Below are 21,521 nucleotides of genomic sequence, written 5' to 3'. Positions count from 1 at the left end.
ATGCTGTCCCAAGGGTTTATTATCTTCAGAGAAGAAGCAGGAATGGAAAGAATTGACTTGTCCAGCCCCCATCAGGGAGTCCCTCAGCTGAGCGAGCAGTGGAACCACAGCCTTCTGCCTCCAGCTCCAATGTACTGCACATTACACTGTGCTTTTCCCTCTTACTCGTTAGAGAATTGACTGCAGTGGACCTGTCCCCCTGCTTCCCAACTTGTTTCCCATGTACAAAACCTTCTTTAAGTTTATAACTTCCTCCTTGGCACAGAGCACTTTTTCTGCCTGTTTAAACAGGGTGTGAGTTTAGTTCTTGGCTACTTTGAAAGAACAAGCCACGCTTAGATATAAAGTTGCAAGTGCTATTTTGCTAAAATATATTAGCTTTGGCTTGCAGAATCCTGCCATATGATGTTACAAGCCCTAGAAAGGGGAGAAATTCACCCTAACTCTGTCTTGTGTAGCTTGATCTAAAAGCCACAAGCTTTGTTTTCTAAACTTAATATTCTTAAACTGTTGAGGGTTTTAGTTTTGTTCAATTTATTTGATATCTTCTGCATTTTGACATAGTGCATGATCTCAAGTTGCTAAGATGCCAGAGGCTGCTTGTGAGAAGGCATGACTGTCTTTCACCTCAAATATCTAACCACTCCTGTTTTTATTGTTCCTCTTGCTGTGCTATGGAAAAGACTTTCTGAAGCTGGCCTGAATTCATTGTTTCTTTGAGAACACATTGAAGAAGTTATACTAACAACGGGCGTTGCTAGTGTTATCCTGGGCTTTAGGAACTCTACTGAGTAATACCAACGATAATGCCATTCAGTAGGTACCTTGCAGTGTTACAGCTCCTAACTGCAGCGCTAGCGCACAATGTAATGGGGATTTCTGGTTTGTGTTACCTTGGTCTGAATTCCCTAACTGTCAGTTTTTAATCTGAGCAGTGGTGTGAAATCATAAGTGTGCCACACATACCCCCCCCTTTTTTCTTTTTTGGAGGGGGGGATGGGGGGAGAGCTGAACCTTGTAATAATGCAAACAGATGCTGTGAGAAGTTGCCTTTCCATTACTTACTGTTAAACTTGCTTTACAACACCCTTTTTCCATGTATATGAAAGTATGGCCATGTGCATTAATATTTGTCATGCTCTCCACCTTGATTCTTGATTAAATGCATATTTAAATATGGGGGGTTGTGTATATTCTCTCTCTCTTCCTCTGCATCCCCCTCTGCCCCCTGTATATATGTGTGTATATATGTATATATATATACGTGCACACAAAGGGAAATGAAACAGTAAGTGATGATGAGAAACCTGATTTCTTGGGAAGAAAATGGGACCTGTAAAAACTAACTATTCAGGTTGTCCAAGACAAGGTTGGAAGTCCGATATAGAAGTAGTTTTGGGATTTGGAGAATGTTAATGCATCAGCACAGTTGGACTGGATCTGTCTTGGCTGGTTGAAATGTCATTTAGTTGTACCAGGTTTTTCTTTCTTCACATCTGTGTGGAAAGCCTCTGAAGACTAAACAATGCTTGTTTAAGTATTTCAGTAGATTCTTGTGTGTTAAAACAAGGACTGGCAGTCCTGTCCGCCTCTTCCCCCCTTCCTGACAGTGTGGCATGCGAAATTGTATTTTTCTTCCCCAGATTAAGGAGTGAGCATTCTGGTAGAAAGGTAGTGGGAACTGGAAAAAAATGACTTTTATGGTTCTTCTGCCCAAACACCGTAGTTTCTGCCAGTGAGCCTTTTAAAACTCTACCTGCTGGCTTTCCATGGCACCTGTGTTATAAGCTACTAGCCCTGTGTTAAAACATCGAGTGGAGTTATTTAGAAATCTGTAGTGTTATGCCTGAAACTGTATGCTTTTAAAATGTTAAGTACCTTAGTAGTGCTTCACTAATTAAATGTTGCACATGCTACTTAATCAATAGCTGTATTGGCAGCAGTCACTTAAGGAGAGAGCACAATGATGTAGTAGTGATGTTCTTGAAGATCTCTGCATTGGAATTGGCATAAAAACAAGGTTTTGCCTAGTAAAGCATAACATACTTCCTCATTTGATTAGCTCCAAAATTCTTAACACATTGTTTTTCTTACAACATTGGTGCTCAGCTGTATGGGATGAGAGTTGTTGAAAATTTGGATGACATCAGCTCTGGATGATGATTTTCTGGTCAGAATGCCATGTCTCTCATCACTGTAAGCTCTTGCTGCCTGCTAGCATTCGTGACCGAAAAATAACTTTTTGCATCTCCAGTACCCTGCTAATGCTATCGCCTGTCATGTTGACATTTACATAATATTAGTTGGCTTCAGAAATCAAAGGAGGCTGGTTTTCACATGCAGGAAGGGACTGCCTCTATAAGCATTTGATTTAATGTGCTGTTTCTTGGTACAGATAGCAGCTTCCAAAATGATTGTGCTGTGACCATTGCCAGGCACAGGTTTTCATGATGTGAAAATGTTTTGTCATCTAATTGCAATAATTTAGGAGCCTTTCAGGCAAATTCTTTCACAAGGTTTGAACCACTGGTCCTACTCTTCCTCCAAAATGGAATATTTTTCTTCAAGCTCCCTAGAAAATGTTAATCCAGGTCTTCTACTCTTGAGCCTACCTACAATCACTATCCTTTCTATTGTTTCACAAACTCTAAACTATCCTAAGAGAGAATTGAGAGCAGCTCTTGGTAACCAGCATGCTACAATGAAACACTAGCGTAGCATCTATCCCTTATGAATATTGTAATGTATTAAAGACAGTTATTTCAAATACAGTATTCTGACTCTAATTAGGCATCATCTAAGTACAGATCCACAGCCTCCATATGTGCAACACAAACCTTTCACTTTATCTATAGAAATGCTTAGGTGGAGGGGCTGTTTAGTTATCCTTTCAGAAAGCTCTGTGTTCAGAATTTTGTGTTAGCACGAGGATAGTAAAAGTTTATTTTTCCTTCTCTTTTAAAGAGTTGCCCAGGGATGATAAGTGATGTTGAATATGTCTGTCTCCTGTGTAGTGGTTGGATCTGTAGCTCAAGAACTAAACCATCAGGAAATCCATGGCTCTGAGATCCTTCTGTCTGCAAGCTAAAGAAGGGTAAAGATTTCTTGTTGTGGCAGGGATTGCAAGCAAGAGGGCTTGATCCATCTTAACTGAAAGTCAGTGCTTGGTAAAGCGAATGGCTGATCCTGGATCTCGTACCGGAGAGGTGTTTTCTCATCTCTCTACTGGGTAGTACTTTGCCTGGATTCTGACTTACTTGTACCTTGTTTGAATTAAAGTTATGTTGCTCGTGGCCTGAGGACTTGGCTGATAGTGATGAGGAGTGCATGTTGATGGTAGTACAGCAGAGATCCAAATGAAGCTACCCTTGGTTGGAGTTTGCATACGGTTTAATCATTGCTCTCTGAGCTGGTCGGATGGGATGTCTCAGTCTTTCTTGGTGTCATGGACAGTTAAATGGCTACCTGCTCAATTTGATGTGTTAGAGAGGTGTCAGGTGGTGTTTTAAGGGTGTTGGAAGAGGTATACTGAAATGTTGTGGTGGCATCATGTTCATCTAGGTATGATACAAAGCCTGTAGTTATTGCTTTAAGTGAGGGGTGAGAATTAAGTGCTATTCTGACTGAAAAGAAAGAAGTTAATATGGCATTTTACTGCTCTTTCGTCAGTGAGTAATGGCGCATGGGCTAGATAAAACTGGTAGACTTTGTAAAACTAATGTGAATTTTGGGGATTGTGCTGGGTCCTCCTTTGTTCCTTAAAGGAGCAATAGATGTTAACTTGATCTTGCTCTGCACAAATAGGCCCCCAATGGAAGAAGCTGTAAGCCTGAGGCTGAAGACACACTCATCTTTTTTTTTTTTTTCTCTTTTTTCCCAAGTGGACTTAACACATATAAAAGCTAGACGCTTGTGTAATTTTGATTCAGAAGGCATGTGTTTATGGTGGTATCTGCTATATTGTTCTTCTGTTTGGCCAAAAACTAGAACTTTTCTTCACCGATTCTCCCTGCCAAATGTTTGTGTATCCCTACATGATGGGCTGATGTAGGTCACAGAAAACAAATAGCTTGTGTAACTTTAAGCTGAAGAAAGAGGCTGTAGCAATGATTCTTCTTTTAAAGAATCCTGATACACTCTAAGGACAATTCATGAAAATTGTTGTATGGGGGTTGTGTCTGCTTCAGTGTTCGAACCACATTTTGTGAGCTTGAAACTTAAGAACGGTGTGAGAGAGTCTTCAAGACAGACATGTGGATATTTAATACCAAGGCATCAGAAAACTACTTGCTTCATTGTATCTGGTAAGACGAGTGTTTTGGCTTTAAGTAAGCTGTTGAAGATGTCCCTCCTCTTGCCCCTGCCCTTTGAATTTTGTGCAATGCAAACACTAAGAGTGGTACAAGATGCCAAAACTTCAAAGCTTTACAAATAAAGAATTTTTTTCAGCTTTTCAAGGGGAGCTGGGTGATGTAAAAGCCCCCCAAACCCCTTATATTAATTTATAATTTGTTTTCTCCACTTATTGAAAAGTTATTAACAAAATAAGACTGACTTTCTTGTGATGTGTACCGTATGACACTACTGATTTTCAAAGTGCAATGACTGCTGACTTGTTTCCATTTCAGTGTCTGTCCCCATTCTGCTTTCAAATTGTTGAATATCTGTGTTAAATTAGAAAAAACTAAAAATGACTGTGTAATTCATTAATCTTTAAACATTTCCAGATTTTTCCAGATAATTTAATAATCTCTCTGAGCATTTATGTAATATAAATTTTCATAAAAATACATTAATCTGATTGACATTTATGTAGGGAAGGAATTAGAATGTCACCACACATTTTTGTGTTATTGTGTGCTTAACGGCTCTGTAACTTGTAGCACTGAGGTAGATACGTTGAAAATATTTTGTAAAGAAAGAGCTCTTACCTGTTAATGTAGCCTCACTACAGTAAACAAGCAAAAATCAATGGCCAGTAAAGAAACATAAGGAAATCATACTAAACTTTTTAAAATATTAAAGGAGGTGCTTAGTCAGATATAAGGTTACTGTAACTTCCAGGTGGTTTTTGACCATGCTGATTCCTTTTCATGCCTTTAATCCTACTTTGCGTTTTAGTGGCAGAGTGGTACTCATTGGACAGTGGATGTTGTTTACCTTGACTTCAGCAAGGCATTCAACACTGCCTCCCATAACATCCCCACACGCAAGCTAAAGAAAGCGTGGGTTGGATGAGTGGACAGTGAGGTGGACAGAGAACTGGCTGAACAGCAGAACTCGGAGTGTTGTGACCAACGGCGCAGAGTCTGGATGGAGGCCTGTCACTAGTGGTGTTCCCCAGGGGTCTGTGCTGGGTCCAGTCCTGTTCAACATATTCATCAGCGACCTGGACGAAGGGACAGAGTGTAACCTCAGCCAGTTCGCTGATGATACCAAGCTGGGAGGAGTGGCTGATAGACCAGCAGGCTGTGCTGCCATCCAACGAGACCTGGACAGGCTGGAGAGCTGGGCCGAGGGGAACCTCATGAAATTCAACGAGAGCAAGTGTAAGGTCCTGCACCTAGGGAGGGACAACCCCGTGCACCAGTACATGTTGAGAGCTGAACTACTGGAAAGCAGCCCTGTTGAGAAGGATGTGGGAGTGCTGGTGGACAAGCTAACAATGAGCCAGCAATGTGCCCTTGTGGCCAAGAAGACTAATGGTATCTTGGGGTGTGTTAAAAGGAGTGTGGCCAGCAGGTGGTGGGAGGTTATCCTCCCTCTCTACTCTGCCCTACTGAGACCACATCTGCAGTACTGTGTCCCCTTTTAGGCCCCACAGTTTAAGAAGGGTGTGGAACTCCTTGAGCAAGTCCAGTGGAGAGCTACCAAGATGATCAGGGGACTGGAGCATCTCCCATATGAGGAAAGGCTGAGAGACTTGAGTTTGTTCAGCCTGGAGAAGAGAAGATTGAGGGGGATTCCATCAATACCTATAAATATCTAAAGGGTGGGTGTCAAGGGGATGGGACAAGGCTCTTTTTATTGGTGCCCAATGACAGGACAAGGGGCAATGGGTACAAGTTAGAACACAGGAAGTTCCACCTAAGTATGAGGAAAAGCTTCTTTCCTGTGAGGGTGCCAGAGCAGTGGCACAGGCTGCCCAGGGAGGCTGTGGAGTCCCTTCCCTGGAGACATTCAAAACCCACCTGGATGCATTCCTGTGCCCCCTGCTCTGGGTGTCCCTGCTCAAGCAGGGGGGTTGGACAAGATGGTCTCCAGAGGTGCCTTCCAACCCCTACTGTTCTGTGATTCTGTGGGCAAAAATAGTGTAAGTAAAGGCTTTTCAAGGTGCTGTAGTTCATGGGAATGCATTCCTAATAAAGAACACTTGATGCTTTCATTAGGCATTTGATGTTTATAAGGAAACAAGATAGCATCTTCTTGTTCTTTTACAAGGAAAGCAAGAATTAAGTTGCCCTGGTGGCATTTTTAGTAGTATAATTTACAGCTGTCATGACTGGCTGAAACTTAAAGATTTCAATCTTGTGTCAAATCCATTATCAGTCATCATGAAAGTAGTAGTGTAGTAAGCCAAATGGATGCTTAGATATAGATAATGTTTACCTGTCATATAGGAGAAGATTGAGGATTGAGTGGTGAGTGTTTGTAAGATACTGCAAAGATGAAGCTTTCTATATAAATGCCAAGAAAACTACTCCAAATATATGGCAGAAAACCTTCAAAATATATTGCATTTTCTTCTGGCAGTTGGTTTCTTCAACAAAATAGTGAAATTATATTGCTTGATTTCAACTTTAATTTCAAGATGCTAATTTAAAATGGATATCTGAATTAAAAAATGCTATTAGAAGACTCAATTATTTTGCTGTTTCTGGAAGATAGTGTTATAATGCTTTTATTCTTTGGAATAATGTCGCATACCTTAGAAGAGAATTTTGCAAGTTATCTTGACAATCCTGCCCATCTTCTTTAGACTATTCTTGGGGCTTGGGTGTGTTTATTTAAAAATAGTACAAGTTTCCATTATGTTGAGTTGTGTAGAGAATTGTGTGGTGAGTAAGACTTATTTATTTTGTCCAAAGACTTATCTGAGTATTTGACATGTGTTAATAAAATGATACGATAGCTTGGTTAGTTTGATTGCCTCCTAATTCATTGGTTATGTGCTCAGACCAGAGCCCCAAGCTTGCTGTCAGAAAACACTGGGCGAGTGCCAGCACATGTGCAGGAAGTGGTGTGCTTCCATTTGCTGCTTTCCCGTTGTCCCGTCACGCACATCCCCGTGCTCCCCATTCCCTTGTTTTACTCTTTTTCTCTCTGAAAAGTTGTCCATGTCCTCCTTTATTCCCACCAGTGACAGAGCTGCCCTTTCCTACCTTGCCCCCTTTCCGTATGCTGGCCCATGTCTGAAACCCACCTCTGTGAAGCGACAAGGTGGTCATGGGCAGTTACTGCCTGCATTGGCGTGGTGGTGTCCCACGCTCCAGGACACGTACTGCCAAGCCTCTAGTCATCAGCTCTGGTGGAGACTGTGCATGGGCGACTGCTGTCTAAACTGGTAATAAATATCTGGAGATACACGTGTACATCTTGGGTAAGTATCTCCAGACAGAAGCACTCCAAACCTGTTGTTTTATTTTTATTGTGTTCCTGTTACTTTTCACTGTTCACCTACTGATAGTGATACCTCCTCTGGGTGTCCCATACTTCTGTAGAACACAGTTATAATCATAGTGCTGTAGTAAAATTAACATTGAATTGTGATCAAGGTTAAAAATGAATGAGTTAACTGAGCATGCACAATGAAGAGTTACTCTAGAGTTCTTCCTTTTCTTTTTCTCGTCGTCTTTCTCATAAAATGAAAGACTTCCAGTTTTTGAAAGCATTAAGACACTAGCAAAGCCTAAGTTCCTGTAATAAGCATCTACTCACAAGGCAGTTGGGCTTGCTCTTACTAGAGCGGTAGCGTTGGTGGCATAGATGGAGGTGATCACTACAGATTTGCTTTTGATTTATCCCGTAGTCTTTAAAGAAAATGCAGATTTGTAAAGCGTGCTTTTCAGATGGTGTGCAGTTTTTCCACCACAGTTACTAATTTATTAAAATATAACAATTCCTTAAGAAAAATTTAATCCACTTTGGACAAATACGTTCTGCCCTATTTTTCATCCTTGAATTTAGCAATTAAAATGGAGTTAATTCTTTTGACTCATTTTTTGGTTTTGTGGTCTTATGATTGACTATGACTCTTGGACTTTTGCCTGCTTTCAGGTGATTTTTTCCCATCCAGCCACTCACAGGCCCTGGTCTGCTTAGCTTCCAAGTTTAGAGGAGATCAGGTGCTTTCAGCCCAGTATAGCAAAAGCACATAAAATAGAGTACTGTTTTGTAACCCTGCCTTGATATTTCAGAGGAGGAAATGAATATTATTGAGGAAGGCAATATTTACTTTTAATTTTTTTCTCTCTGAATAGGAGAATTGTTGAGTTACTGAGTTTGTGCATTTGTCCTGGGAGAACTGGGGGATGGGGGGTGGGGGGTGTTGGATGTAGATAAAAATCTGCAAATATATGCGTGCATGTGTGTTGCACACTTAAGCTTAGGAAATGTATTTCAGCAGTATCTAAAGGCTTTTTGAGATAAAACATCACCTTTGCCAGAATTAACTGTGAATTCTTGTTTCTCATTGCCCATCGTTTTTATTTGTAGTTTTTAACCAGAATAAGTTGGTTGTGGTACTAATTATATTTGTATCTTCACAGTTGGAATTGTTATCAATAGATGCAGTCATTGTGATTCATAGTTTTTTAGACAATTAATTGAGATTGTGTGTGCAGAGGGAAACGAATTAATCTGTTGTCTCCATAATTCTCTGTGCTTAATTAAATTAAATAAATCAATTTTCCTCCTTTTCAAATGCATACGCTGGTTCCTTGAACTAGCATCTGCTAACTTGTTTTAGTCATTGAAGATACTGTCTGAAGCATACATGTGGTTTGGCAAAGCTTAATATGTATAGAAAAAGCAGGATTTTTTGTGCTGTTAAAAAGTACCATGTAGCATATAGCACTTGTTCAGTACGCATGCTACCACATGGTAGCGCTTCAAAAGAGACAAATTACTGCCTTAAAAATACTATTCACATTATTAGTGGTGCTATAAAAGGAATATTTTAGCTGTTCTTCAATATTGTTTGATGAGAACAACCAAAATCTGCCATGTTCATGTGGCCAGGCCAGTTCAGTTCAGAGAATTGTTAGGGCAGGGGCTGGATGCTCTTTCTTCTGATGGACTTCTGTGTCCCTTGGAAAGTATGCCCAGTCTTCAGTAAATTGTAGTTAGTGACAACCCTAAGTTTTAGTTCATCTATCTTCTGGGTGCCCAGGATTCTGCGAGGAAAGTATATTCATCCTCAGACAGGCCACAGAGCCTTTTTGAGGAGGCTGTTGCGGGTGAAGGAGCCGCAAAAGTCCACCTTGTTCTTGAATCGGTGACGTGCCCTCGGGAAGGCATGTGTAACTTCTGCTGTTTGAGTTCATAGTTCAAGAACAAATTTGTGAAACGTGAGTCAAAACCAACACTTAATTGTGAATTCCAAACTAAAGGCTATGCAGGTGTTAGGGGTTCATAGCGTAGAGTTGGTTGTTACCTCCTTTGGTAGTGCTGCCTGTGTCCTGCGTACACTGCAGCGAGCTGGGTGCGCACCAATGTAAAATCAGTCTATGGCATGTGATACTGGGTACACAGTTGTTCTGCTTTGGTGGGCATGGCTTTTTTAGGAAACATATTGGTTGCTGCTCTTAAAACCAGATTTCTTAGGGCATATCAACCTGAGATATGTTTTGGAAATTAAGGCCTTGAGCATCTGAGGTGCCATCCAATGTATTGGCTCCAGGCCATCATTGATCAGGGTTTCCCATGCCGTAATATTTACCACCAGTCTGAATGTGGCCAGGCTGAAACGCATCTCATCTGATAGTAACAAGAACTATTTAAGGACTAAATTTTGGCAACAAGTACATTGATATGTGACCTCCTGAGAGCTGGATTTTAATGAATTGTTTATAAAGAAATAAAAATGATCCAGTTTTACTGATAAACAAACTTGCATCATGTATCAGGTTGCTACAAGAACACTTGTTTTGGAATCATTTTAGAAGCAAGCTGTTAATACCAAGAAGGATATGAATTTGCTAGTTGTTTGTAAACTCTGGTGTCTTAGGTTTGTTTGCATTTTAAAATCATCACGTGGACCTTTCTTTAGTTGATTTGACCTATTCTTGAATTAGGTTTTCAAATAGTAAAGTTATTGACCAAGGATATTCTAAGGTAGTTAGAGTATGTGGCTGAGTTGTCCCAGTGTTGAAAGGATCATTACGTTAGCATTCAGTTCTTGGCCTTGTCTCTGATTTATTATGTAATTTTAGGTATGTTATTTTCTAATTGATAAGGTAGGGTGTAGACCTCTATGTGTTAAAGCCCAGATAAATCTAATGTTGCCAGTACTTCTTAGAGAAGTGTTAACATTATTTTAGTATTTTCTTTAATCTTCTACAAGTTTGTTAAAACATATTTGAATTTGGGGGGGATGGGGACAACAACACTAAACTACTGTAATAGGGTTTACTTTTTTCACTCAGGGGATTGTGTTAGTACAAAATTCACACAAGTCAATCACATTCAAGCAGAACAGCCATACTGTATTGTTTTGCATTTTTTCTGCTTTAGACGAATTATAATAACACTTTCTAGCTGCATTAATCCCCCCATTTATTTGCAAACTAACAAAAAATTTGCCCTTTTAGAGGAAGGAGGGTTTTTCTAAATAATGGCAAAGACAGAATCTTGTGTTACAAGAACAACAACAAAAAATCCACCCCAGAGAGGTGCTCAGGAGAACAGGGGGTCGATGCAAGTGTTCTCAATGCAAGAAGCGTGACTGTTGGCTTTCCTTATCAAAAGGACACTCCTGAACAAATAATTTGCTTAAATTTATAGGTACACTGTTTAAATGTGGGGGAGAGGGGTGAAGCATCCTGGTCTGGCTGTTCCCCTGCCCTTTTCCTTGCTCACCTTAGTTCTTGGCACTTTCAGATTTAGTGGCATTCTTTAGTGGCACGTTTGCGACGGAGCTTGGGAAAAGGACTATGATGTGAAACAGTGAACTCCTCGTTAGAAATAGTGTGTGATCGTCCCAAGTCCTAGCAGATTGACAACTAGGTAGAAGGAGAGAGCGGTTGCCTAGCCTGTGCTAAACTTCCAGGTAAAAAGATTATGTTCTGTAGATTGGGCAAAAGATGTAAAGAAACAGTGGTAACATATCAACAAAAGCAACTTGGGGGCTGTTATCCATTTGTGCAAGTTGGCAGCTTGTTGGAGCTCTCTAGCTACTAATACATGTTATAAAATATATATGTTTGGTTAAAAGAGTTTCCATTTCTCCCTGGTGGGGACTGCATCATGTTTTAATTTCTGCAGTTGTTTTCCCAAGGCAGAGATGTTAGCTATTGATGCTTTATTGGTTCTTTGAGATTTTTCCGCTATTGCCTTCATTATCATCTAACTGCTAACAGTCATGAGAGGAAGAATTGCTGACTTGAAATCTGGATGGTTTTCAGTGAGTCCTTTTTCTTCTAGACAATATCACTTGCAGTTATGTTCAGCTACATATTGCTGGTTATACGGTGTTTAAGAAAATAAGTTGTCCTGGAACTTGATTACCAGTTACCTGTCAGATGAACACTTTTAAGAGCATGATATACCTTTAATAAAGTTGTGAAAGATCTGGATATTTTCTTAGGCTATTCTCTCTCTTTAACATTACACGTCTTAAGGGAGAAATTCTCTGAATGGGTCAGCCACATGATTTCATTTTTCCCATTGTTACATGACCACCTGTACTTGGACAGTGTCCTCAGTTACGAGAGAATCGCCACTGAAAGGAGCAGTCTAGCTAAAAATCCACATTTAATCTCATTCTCAAAAAAAGTTTTATCTCTTTCAGATGCTTTTGAAAATCCCTTTCTAGTTTTTCCTTTTTCAGGCCTTCATTTGGCTAGAAAAGATCTAACCATAATTTCGTGTTTTAGCATGTTGCAGCACGTCATGTCAAAAGCAAGTCTTACTTGCTTTCCACACAGGTATGTCTTTGAAAAGCTTCTTTTAACCAAAACAGTTTATTCTAGCTACATTTAATAAATGGATCATATGCTTTTCAATTCAAAATCTTGGTCACAACAGGAGTGTTTGTTTGTTTCAGAGGAGGTCTCTGTTCTTTACGTTTTAATTGTAAAAATTAGAAACTTAACATCTTTGCCCCCAAAACACCTACAAAACCTTTAAGCTCCTTCGACAACCTAGATTTTAGCTTTGCTTTTGTGAAAAAACATTGAGATGCTACCTGCTAAAGCACTGGGGCTGCTCTGTGAGGAGCATTCTTGAAACTGGCCACTATTTCTGGAAGTTGTGCAATGAAAGCGGGTTTAAAATTTGTTTTGATCTGGCATGGGGAAGGTTTTCATACGGACATAAAAATGGCTGTTTGTTCAGTTCTACTGTCTGGCTGTCCTGAAGAGCATAGTGGCATTTTTAGATTTGTCTTGGTTCAGAGACAGCCAAATGGTGCAGGCCTTTACTTTGCTTTTAGTGTATTATGGGATTTCAGACTGTAGCCTGGATCGTTTTGATGTGTTAGTTTTGGGGTGCTGTATTATCATAGTGTCCTGGATGAAACACAAATTGCAAGTCATTTCTATTAAGATATTATGAAATAGAATGCAAGCACCAACATGTGCTGATGGAAAAAGTCTGCAAGGGTTTATATAAGTGTACGTAGATTACTTTAAAAGTACAGTCAGTAAGATATGGCAATTTAATGAAAAGGGCCAGCAGACTGCAGAATGTAGTTTGTGCTGTAAGAGTGATAAGTTGGAAAAATATTTGTCCAATCTTGAAAAGTGTCTCCCCATATCTTTAAAGAATATGGTTGGATTTTTTTTTATTCTCTTGAAAGGATATAAAGTAGGGTCTGAAAATGCAGCACATTCTGTCTTCTAATTAATTTATGTTGCTTTCTTTTATAATGAATATCACATTTTCATCTGTGCAAGGAGAAGCCTTGAAAAAAATTAGCAAAAAAATGAATGCATAGGAGGGGGTTGGTTTTTCTCTTAGTAATTTTTGCAGCTGCAGACAAAACTTAAGCATTGCGTAGTGTTGTTGCATTTGATTTCCTATCAGTTGGCTGGGAGTGTTGGTTCATCTGATAATTGCACTGAAATCTGTTTCCTTAAATTTAACCAGCAGGCACAGTGTCTGTCTGTTTAAAAGGTCTGATAAGTGATAAGGTGTGTTGATCTGCTTGATGGGATTATGTTAAACATTCCTGAATAGAATTCTGTTCCATCGAGGCAATCTATTTGAATGAAGCATTTAGTAGAAACGGAATTTATGCGTTGGTACAATGAAACATCACAGCTGTTGGTCTAAAAAGCCTGACAAAAAATGTTCTTTACTGTCTAAGGAAACTTACTGTATATAAATATGTGTATTATGTATAATATATGCATACATGCATGTATACACATCTAAAAAGAAGAAACGGTGTTGAAAAATTGAAGATAAATGCAATCAAAACTGTCTGTCAGCTCTAGCTGGTCCCCCAGACTCTAATACTGAAAATATAGATTTATACTGTGAAATAGACATAAATAGTTTACCTTCTATTTCATATTCTCATTAAATAATAATTCTTTTGATTCCAAAAGTTATCTAATTCTGGATGGTGTTACAACTTAAATCACGATATCTCCTTGTTACTAAATGACAAAATGTTACTCTGTGATGAAACCCAGTATCAGAAATTGTTTTTATGAATGAGAAAGGTAATATGCACTGTAAATGACGTGTAGCAGTCTGATCACTTTAGCAATTAACTGCAGCTGAAAAAAGTCTGCTTACGCAGGCTAGTCTTGCTCTCATTCTCTGAGGAAGCCCTGGATTTTAATGAAGATAGTCCAGCAGTGAATTAACAAACTTCTACGTAGTTGCAAAAATGAAAATAAAGTAAAATACAATTTACTCATTTAATATCAAGCTCGCTCTCAAAATAGTAGATTGTGTAAGGTTACTTTTTAAACATATTTTTTATTTAATCTAGTTCAATACCAGATGGAAATGATGCGAAGCCTGCGCCACGTAAACATTGATCATCTTCACGTTGGCTGGTACCAGTCCACATACTATGGCTCTTTTGTCACTCGTGCCCTCCTGGACTCCCAGTTCAGTTACCAGCACGCAATTGAGGAGTCTGTAGTTCTCATTTACGGTTAGTATGAGGTTTCCTTTATTATTCTTTTCCCCTCTTAATATTATTACTACTATTTTTGTATTCTGTCTTTTGCCTGTAAGAGTAGCCTGGCAGGCCTTTTCGAGTAAATACCAACCCTGTGTCTACGGCAGCCTCAGCAGCAGCTAAGTCTAGACAGGGTTTCCTTCTTTCTGTTTATTTTTCTTGCTATCAGAGCCCTGATGTGTACGTTTTGGAATGCTGGAGTAGCTGCTTCATTTTTATTCCTTCATCTCCCCTCCCTCGTCGAAGGGGCTGGTGGAACCCGACCAGATGTCTAACAAACCCCGCTTGCTAGCGTGTCTGGCTCTGTACGTGACTGACCAATCATTGCACGAATTGCCAAGTTTTTTTTATACCTCTGACAGAAGCATACAAAACCTGGACTGTTTCTTAGCACAAAGATTTTTTTCTTTTCTGCCTATTTAATGGTGTTTCCTCAAGCTCTCCAGACCAGATGTTCTGTGCTGTATCAGAACCGTAGGCAATTTAACAGCTTTATAGCCTCCCCCTCCCCAAACACTCACAGTTTGCCATATCTGGCAGACTTGCATATAGTTTCCAGCTGAGAAGTAAATGTAACGTCCTGAGTATCTGTCAGAAAAAATACTAATGAATACGATCAATCTTATGAGCTGCCCCAAAATTGTTTCAGTATGTTAACAATTGGATTACAGTAAAGAACAAGTTGTTAAAGTATACTTATATTGGCTGGAAACATTGCATCATCAGACCTTGATGAATTTTCCACTTGTTTCAGTCTATTTTGGTTTTCATTTTATCACCGATTGCTAAAAGTTTTACTGTGTTAAGTTTCAGACAACATGAATGTTAACACAGCTTTTATTCTCATGTTGGCATGCTTCAGCCGTTATCATGCTGCAAGTGTTAAGCTTCTTTGTCCTAGGAATGTAACAGTGTGTTTAGAAAATTTCCCCCTAAATTCAGTGGAGTATGTCAAGGCAAAACTAATCTTTTTATATACCAGTTACATTGTTATGCACGAAGCAGCAGGGCAACTTGATTTGAATTAGCGTATTGCTACTCTAAAATTACCTTTTTTTTTTTTGTATAAAATGTAGTTTAATGAATAATTTACTGCATAATGACTGGAGGGAAAAATCTTTATTTAAATGAGGTAGCTCTTGCATAAGTTCTGTGGATAGTTCATATGAAAGAAAAGAAAATATGCATTAGACCTTTAACGGGGAAATAATGTTGTGAGTAGAATGGGTCTAGATCCCTCATGTTCTCCAAGTTTATTAATTATCTTCACTGTGTACAATTGGATGTATTCTACATTTCAGTACAATAGGTTTACTTGCATGGTAGTGTCTTTTCTGTGTTGGTTATCTTAATTTTTTTATTTTTTTAAATATGACTACTTAGTTCTTTTCTTCCTGGTTGTCATTCAGATATTAAAAAACAGCAATCTGGGGTTAGTAATAATACTCTTCCTCCATTTTTAATTATAGATCCCATTAAGACTGCCCAAGGGTCTTTGTCACTAAAGGCATATAGGCTGACTCCCAAACTGATGGAAGTTTGCAAAGAAAAAGACTTCTCTCCAGAAGCGTAAGTAACTTCAAAGAATGTTTTCTTATAGGTTTTGCTAGATTATCTGGGAGGCAGAAGGGGAGACAGAATGATGAACTACTGTATTTTAAAATCTCCTATAATAGTGTGTGCTGGGGAAACTGGATACATACGGGTAGCGATAGACATGCACTGATACAGTGGGCTGAGAAGGCATGAAAGTCTGCCTTTGGGCACCTAAATAAGGGCTGAAGTGGTGGAACTTGAACTAATTTTGGAGATGGTCGGAAGGCTGGCTGTGAGGACCATGGTGAAGATATCTGGGAACAGAGTCAAAAATATAAAAAAAGAAATGGAGGAGGGGAAATAGCTGGTCTGTCTTTAAGCCCTTTTTTTCCATAAGGAAAATTGAACAGGTATTCTGGAATAGCTGTTCTTCTGTATTTATTCCAAATTAACTCACCCGTGTGGACACAGTCTTCTGGAGTAAAGTGGGATAATTACTCGGTTTCAAAAGATTAGCAGCTTGTAACAGATGTAGGCCTTAGCTGTTGTCTTTTTCCTCAAACAGCTTGGTGTTCAACAGCAAAACCACAAGCACTTGTTAAACTTTCTTAGTTGAGGAAAAACGGGATCATTTCATCACTTGGTGTCTAAACGTAACATTTCCATGATGAACAAACAAATCTGTGCTTAGTCAGGGAGCAGAGAAAAAGGTAAAAAGCAAAAGTTTTTGTTCCAAAATCCAATATGTATACAAAGAAGATAGGGATATATTTCCTTAGAAGCTTGTAGATCATGCCTTTACTTCCAGATTTTATGAAAAGTGTTACCTTCCACTTTATTATAATGCAATAACAATAGTTGTTATATGTATATTGTAAAAAAAAAAAAACAAACAAAAAACAACAACAAAACAAAACAATTAAAATTTATATCTTACTATCCGCCAAGGAATTTAACTATTCCAAAATGCACGTTATTTTGTCAATCTAATTTTTAGTCAGTAAAAATTTTAATTATTCAGCTATTGGGAAAATTGTTTTCTATTGCAGTAGTTATGATTTCAAAGGTATTTCAGTGTCATGTGGTAACTAACCGTTCACTTCTGTTTAAGAAACCCTGATGGCAGGGAAGTCAGTAAAATATTTTGGAAGGGGCAGAGTTAATCCTGTCAGTACAGTCTCTTGCTGGAGGCTTTTTCAAGTAAGTAATGTATTAGCAAGTAAAGCGGCTGCTTGACTTCTGAGAGTTTTTCCTAGAGAAGCTTTTTCTAGTCTTTGTAAACGTGAGGTTTTGCCATGCAAATGCTCTCTTACCAAAGCTTGAGTCTTGTTTGATTGTGGAACTATGAAAATGAAGAGTTTTTACAAAATTGCCAATTGTTGTTGGAGCAACAATTCAACAAAAAGAACAAGAGAGTTACTGGCTATATTAATAAATATTTTTAAATTTTTTTACAGCTTGAAAAAGGCAAATATTGCTTATGAAAACATGTTTGAAGAAGTGCCCATTGTAATTAAGAATTCATACCTGATCAATGTGATGTTGTGGGAACTGGAAAAGAAATCCGCAGTAGCCGATAGACATGAATTGCTCAGTCTGGCTAGCAGGTAAGTACTTGTTACAATAATGGATGTATTTTTATTCGCTTTCCCAAACCACAGTTTAACACCTTGGGTGAAATCCCAGTCTCATTACAGTCCATGGAAGCTTTGCCTTGACTTCTAATGGGGTTAGGACTTTACCCTTCATGTTCTTTTGCTGAAGGAAAAACTGCATGGTAAAACTATAGCATTAGATTCAAGGACTAAATTCAGTCTGTAATGCACATATACCTATACTGCTTGATGTGTATAATCTTTTCAGCAGTGTATACTCCTTCAAGAAAATACTGAGATTCAGAAAATTCAGGCAACTAGATCTGAAAAGAAAAATGGGTTTTGTTAAATATTCCTTAAGTAATTCTATAAATTATTTTAATAAAAATTGCATTTGTTCTGCTTTGGTATCAGGATGCATTTGAAAAGAAAATAATAAAGCATCTGTCTGACAAACTAGCAAAAATGCTCAGGCTGATTGCCATGATAGCCAGCATTCCTGATGTCAGAAATTGTTGAAGAGTTTCTAGGATGAAACTTTTTCTTCTTGTAGCACTTTGCCCTGAAAATACATTTATGATAACAAAGTAGGCGTGACTTCTGGCAGCATGGCCAGAAATTTAGGGGTGTTTAAATCTCACACAACACAGTACAGCTAATTGGATTATTGGGCTGACCAAAATAACCAGGTACACAAAATGATGCAGTATCTTGTTGCATGTAGAAACTAGGATGTATTCACTAAGGTTTTCAAGTGTAAGACTTTCTTTTTACGTCAAGGTGGCGTCTGCCAAGATTCTGATCCCCTCTGACTCTGACAACCAAGTCAGCCCAATTCTGGTGGCCTCTCTTATTCTTCCTTTTTTTCTGTGCACCCCCCTCCAGTCATATAAGGCTGTTGGATCTATATTGCTAGTGGTCCATATGTTGTCTGTGTTAACACAAATTTTCCACTCCATTTTCTTTACTTCGGCTTATGTGGGTGTATCAAGGGATCTGATAGCTTTGAGAGAAATTGGTCAAGAGAGAACAGGTACAGGGTGGAACTCTGCCAGGAAATTTACAGATGTCACAAGAGATACTTAGTCAATCATTTTCTCCAGTAAAGCTGTGAATTTGCACCTTGGAATTAATGAAGTGAAGAATTTTTTCTGAGATATTCAGACTGTTTAACTTTGCAGGCTTTCTGTTAGGCTTTTTCCTTGGTCAAAGATTAGAAAGCTTTCACTGTCTGAGGAGAGGGTGGCACTGGAGGTAGGAGATGACAGTGATTCCTCATGAGCTCTACTACTTTATTGTGAAAGGAGGACTGTGCTGAGGATACAGCAGGTTTCCAGGTGACCTGACAGCACTGCCCTTCATTGTTTCTATGGATTTGGTCCTATAAAAAGGTTTGGGATTACCTAGCACCCTGGATCCTAGCACAGGCCACTGCTAGTCACGCGATACGATTCTGGAAATGGAAATTAATTTGAACAGATCACAAACCACATTGGAAGTTTTTCATCAGCTTTACATCTTACGTAGTAGTGGTTCCATACCATTGCCCTGACTCAAGATAAAAGATAAGAACTGTACAAATTAATTTCCTTTCTGGAATGATGGTGTTAATAGCCTGGTGCAAGACAGGCTTTTGTGCTGTTCCTCACATCAGTAAATGAGATGAGAAGTGAACAGGAAAAACATGACCCCAAAAGAAAAAGGAAACTCCATCATAGGATGAATACAACAGGAAAAAGGAGAACTTTTGTCTTAGTGAATCAAAGTTTCTTTTCAATGGGTGTTTTCTTGCAGCGGTGCAGTGCCGTTCTTGATGGTGACACAGGTGGAACTGGATTCTTGATAAACCTGGTTAAAAGTGCCTTTTCAATTAAGTGTGTTTCTTTGAACTTACACAGTTACTATCCTATATCCTGGCAGCAATTTCTTGAGCTTATTGAAGTCTAGAATTTCCTACTAATGGGGAATTAATTCAACAGATTCAACAGTTTTCAGAGGTATTTCTGAATTATTTCTCCTGAACTGGCTTTCCTGGCAGCATTCTTCTGACTCACCTGGTCTGTTTGAGGAACTTCATGTGCTTAGTTTTGTTTGAAGCAGAGTAAAGTTTTGGAAATTACCCCAATGGGTTTATTTGCAGGTATTTGTATGTGTCTTTTTTTTTTTAAAATATTTCATAGCTGCTTTTAGTTACAAGGCAGGTTACATTCAGCATTATCTTACATTGGTATAACTCAGCTGGCAAATTAAAACATTTTAATGCTCATTTATTCAAGATAGGGTGATTTATACTGCCTGCTGAAACATTTAACTAGTTTTTACTTGAATTCAACAACTAAGATTTCTCTGTCAAAGAATATAATGCCTGAAGTTGGGGTGTTCATACTCCCGCTATTTTGGAGTTTTATTTTCGGCTCGCATTTCTTTTTTTTTTGGTCTTTTAATAGCTGCGGCTAAATCATCTCGGGTATCAACTTTTTAATTTTGGTGCATGTCCTCCTCACCTAACTTTGCTAACGTAGAATTAGTTGGCAGTAGCTTTAATTCTGCTTTTTTTGTAGGAATGGGGGGTGGGGAGTGTTTTTGGGGGTGCTTTTGGTCCTTTGGGAGCATCCCTGAAACTTTTTAAATCTTCTGAAGCAATAGTTTTGGCAATGAAATCATTTACCCATGGTTCTCGTCTGGAGAGGTTGTTTCATCAAGATTCTCACATATTCAGCCACCCACCTTGTCTGAGTTTGAAGCAGTACCTATTTGAGGTACTTTGTCTGTACCTTAATATCTTTCTCCTTTTGAAGTACATTTGTGATAATTGTATAGAGTAGCTTACTTTTTGGGGCATAAGTTTGTTTCTTTTGTGAAATCTGAATTGACTGGAATATCCCAGGGAACAAAGCTGAAGGTAGAATAGCACAAGGCTAGCAAGTAATAGCAAGTAAAGGTCTTTTGCTCATACTGTTATCCTCCTGCTGCCCTTAAGGACCAAAATGTCTTGAAGACCTTGGAGTACTGCCAGTCTTTTGATAGAGACTCAAGAATTAAAATCCTGTCAGATAATGTTCCAGATCTTCAGAGAAATAATTACAACCAACTTTCCCATTCTCATCCATCTCTTCCCTATTCTATTGATGATCTAGTTTAAATTAAAAAAAGCTTTTTTGTGGTCTAGCTTCATAATAGGGTTGTTCTATAATATCTCAATTTGTCTCAAGCAATTTTTCTAATAGTGTGCGTCAGTAGAAGCAAACATGTGCTGAACATTTACTGCAGTAACATCTACTTGGCAGATATATTTTTCAAACATCAGATGCAGTATTTTTGCAAAAGTGACATAAGGAGGGTTACTTTGGCTTTTGAAAACAATATTAACCTTTATACATAGTACTGCTTATTCAGAAATCTCAATGTGCTTAACGGATTATTAAGATAATTATGAAAATCTCTAATTTGCAGTTGGGGGAAGCTGACACAGAGAGGGTAAATGTGTTGCCCAAAGGCACACTTCAAAGCCGGAGTAGAAGAGGGAACGAAGCTCAAGACTCCTGACTTACATATCTCATTCAAACAAAATCCTCTTAAAAAGAGCACAGGTTGGACTCGGGCTGAAATGCTGAGATGTAAACAAGCTCTGCTAAGCGGTGGGAATGTTCCTTAGAAAAATTTAATCAAAAAGATGTGCTTTGCCCAGCAGTACCTCTCTAATCCACCCAAAGCTGTTCTCACCAGGAGGAGGAAGGCTGCACAGGGTGGCACCTTTCCCAAATAACAGTGACTCTGAGAGGGGCCTCAGTAGAGCTGATGGAAAGTGGAAAAACAGTGGAAGCAGATACAGCATTTTCTTACTCTTGCTTTTGCTGCTCCCTTTTCTCATCTTCCTTAGCCAGGTACAAGCGAAATAGATTAAGTAAGGAAGGGATTCATTTGTAGTGATGGTCGGCAAGTTTGGGGGACTATCTTTTTTGGACACCTCCAGCTTCAGAATAGTTATACCCAAAAATCAGGTGCCTGGGTACAGCACAGTGATTCAGATC

General features: G+C 38.8%; 1 protein-coding gene across 1 annotated transcript in view; it reads left to right on the top strand.

The window, feature by feature from the left end:
- EIF3H (eukaryotic translation initiation factor 3 subunit H) overlaps positions 1–21,521 on the top strand; it is an 89,985-nt gene that overhangs the window by 58,620 nt on the left and 9,844 nt on the right. The window contains exons 3-5 of the mRNA XM_075085639.1: positions 14,165–14,332; positions 15,829–15,928; positions 17,353–17,502. Of these exons, the coding sequence (XP_074941740.1) occupies positions 14,165–14,332; positions 15,829–15,928; positions 17,353–17,502 (418 nt within the window). The remainder of the gene's footprint in view (positions 1–14,164; positions 14,333–15,828; positions 15,929–17,352; positions 17,503–21,521) is intronic.

This window comes from Phalacrocorax aristotelis, chromosome 2 (assembly GCF_949628215.1).
Source record: "Phalacrocorax aristotelis chromosome 2, bGulAri2.1, whole genome shotgun sequence".
Classification (NCBI taxonomy): Eukaryota; Metazoa; Chordata; class Aves; order Suliformes; family Phalacrocoracidae; genus Phalacrocorax; species Phalacrocorax aristotelis.
This window is presented reverse-complemented; position numbering and strand designations above follow the sequence as displayed.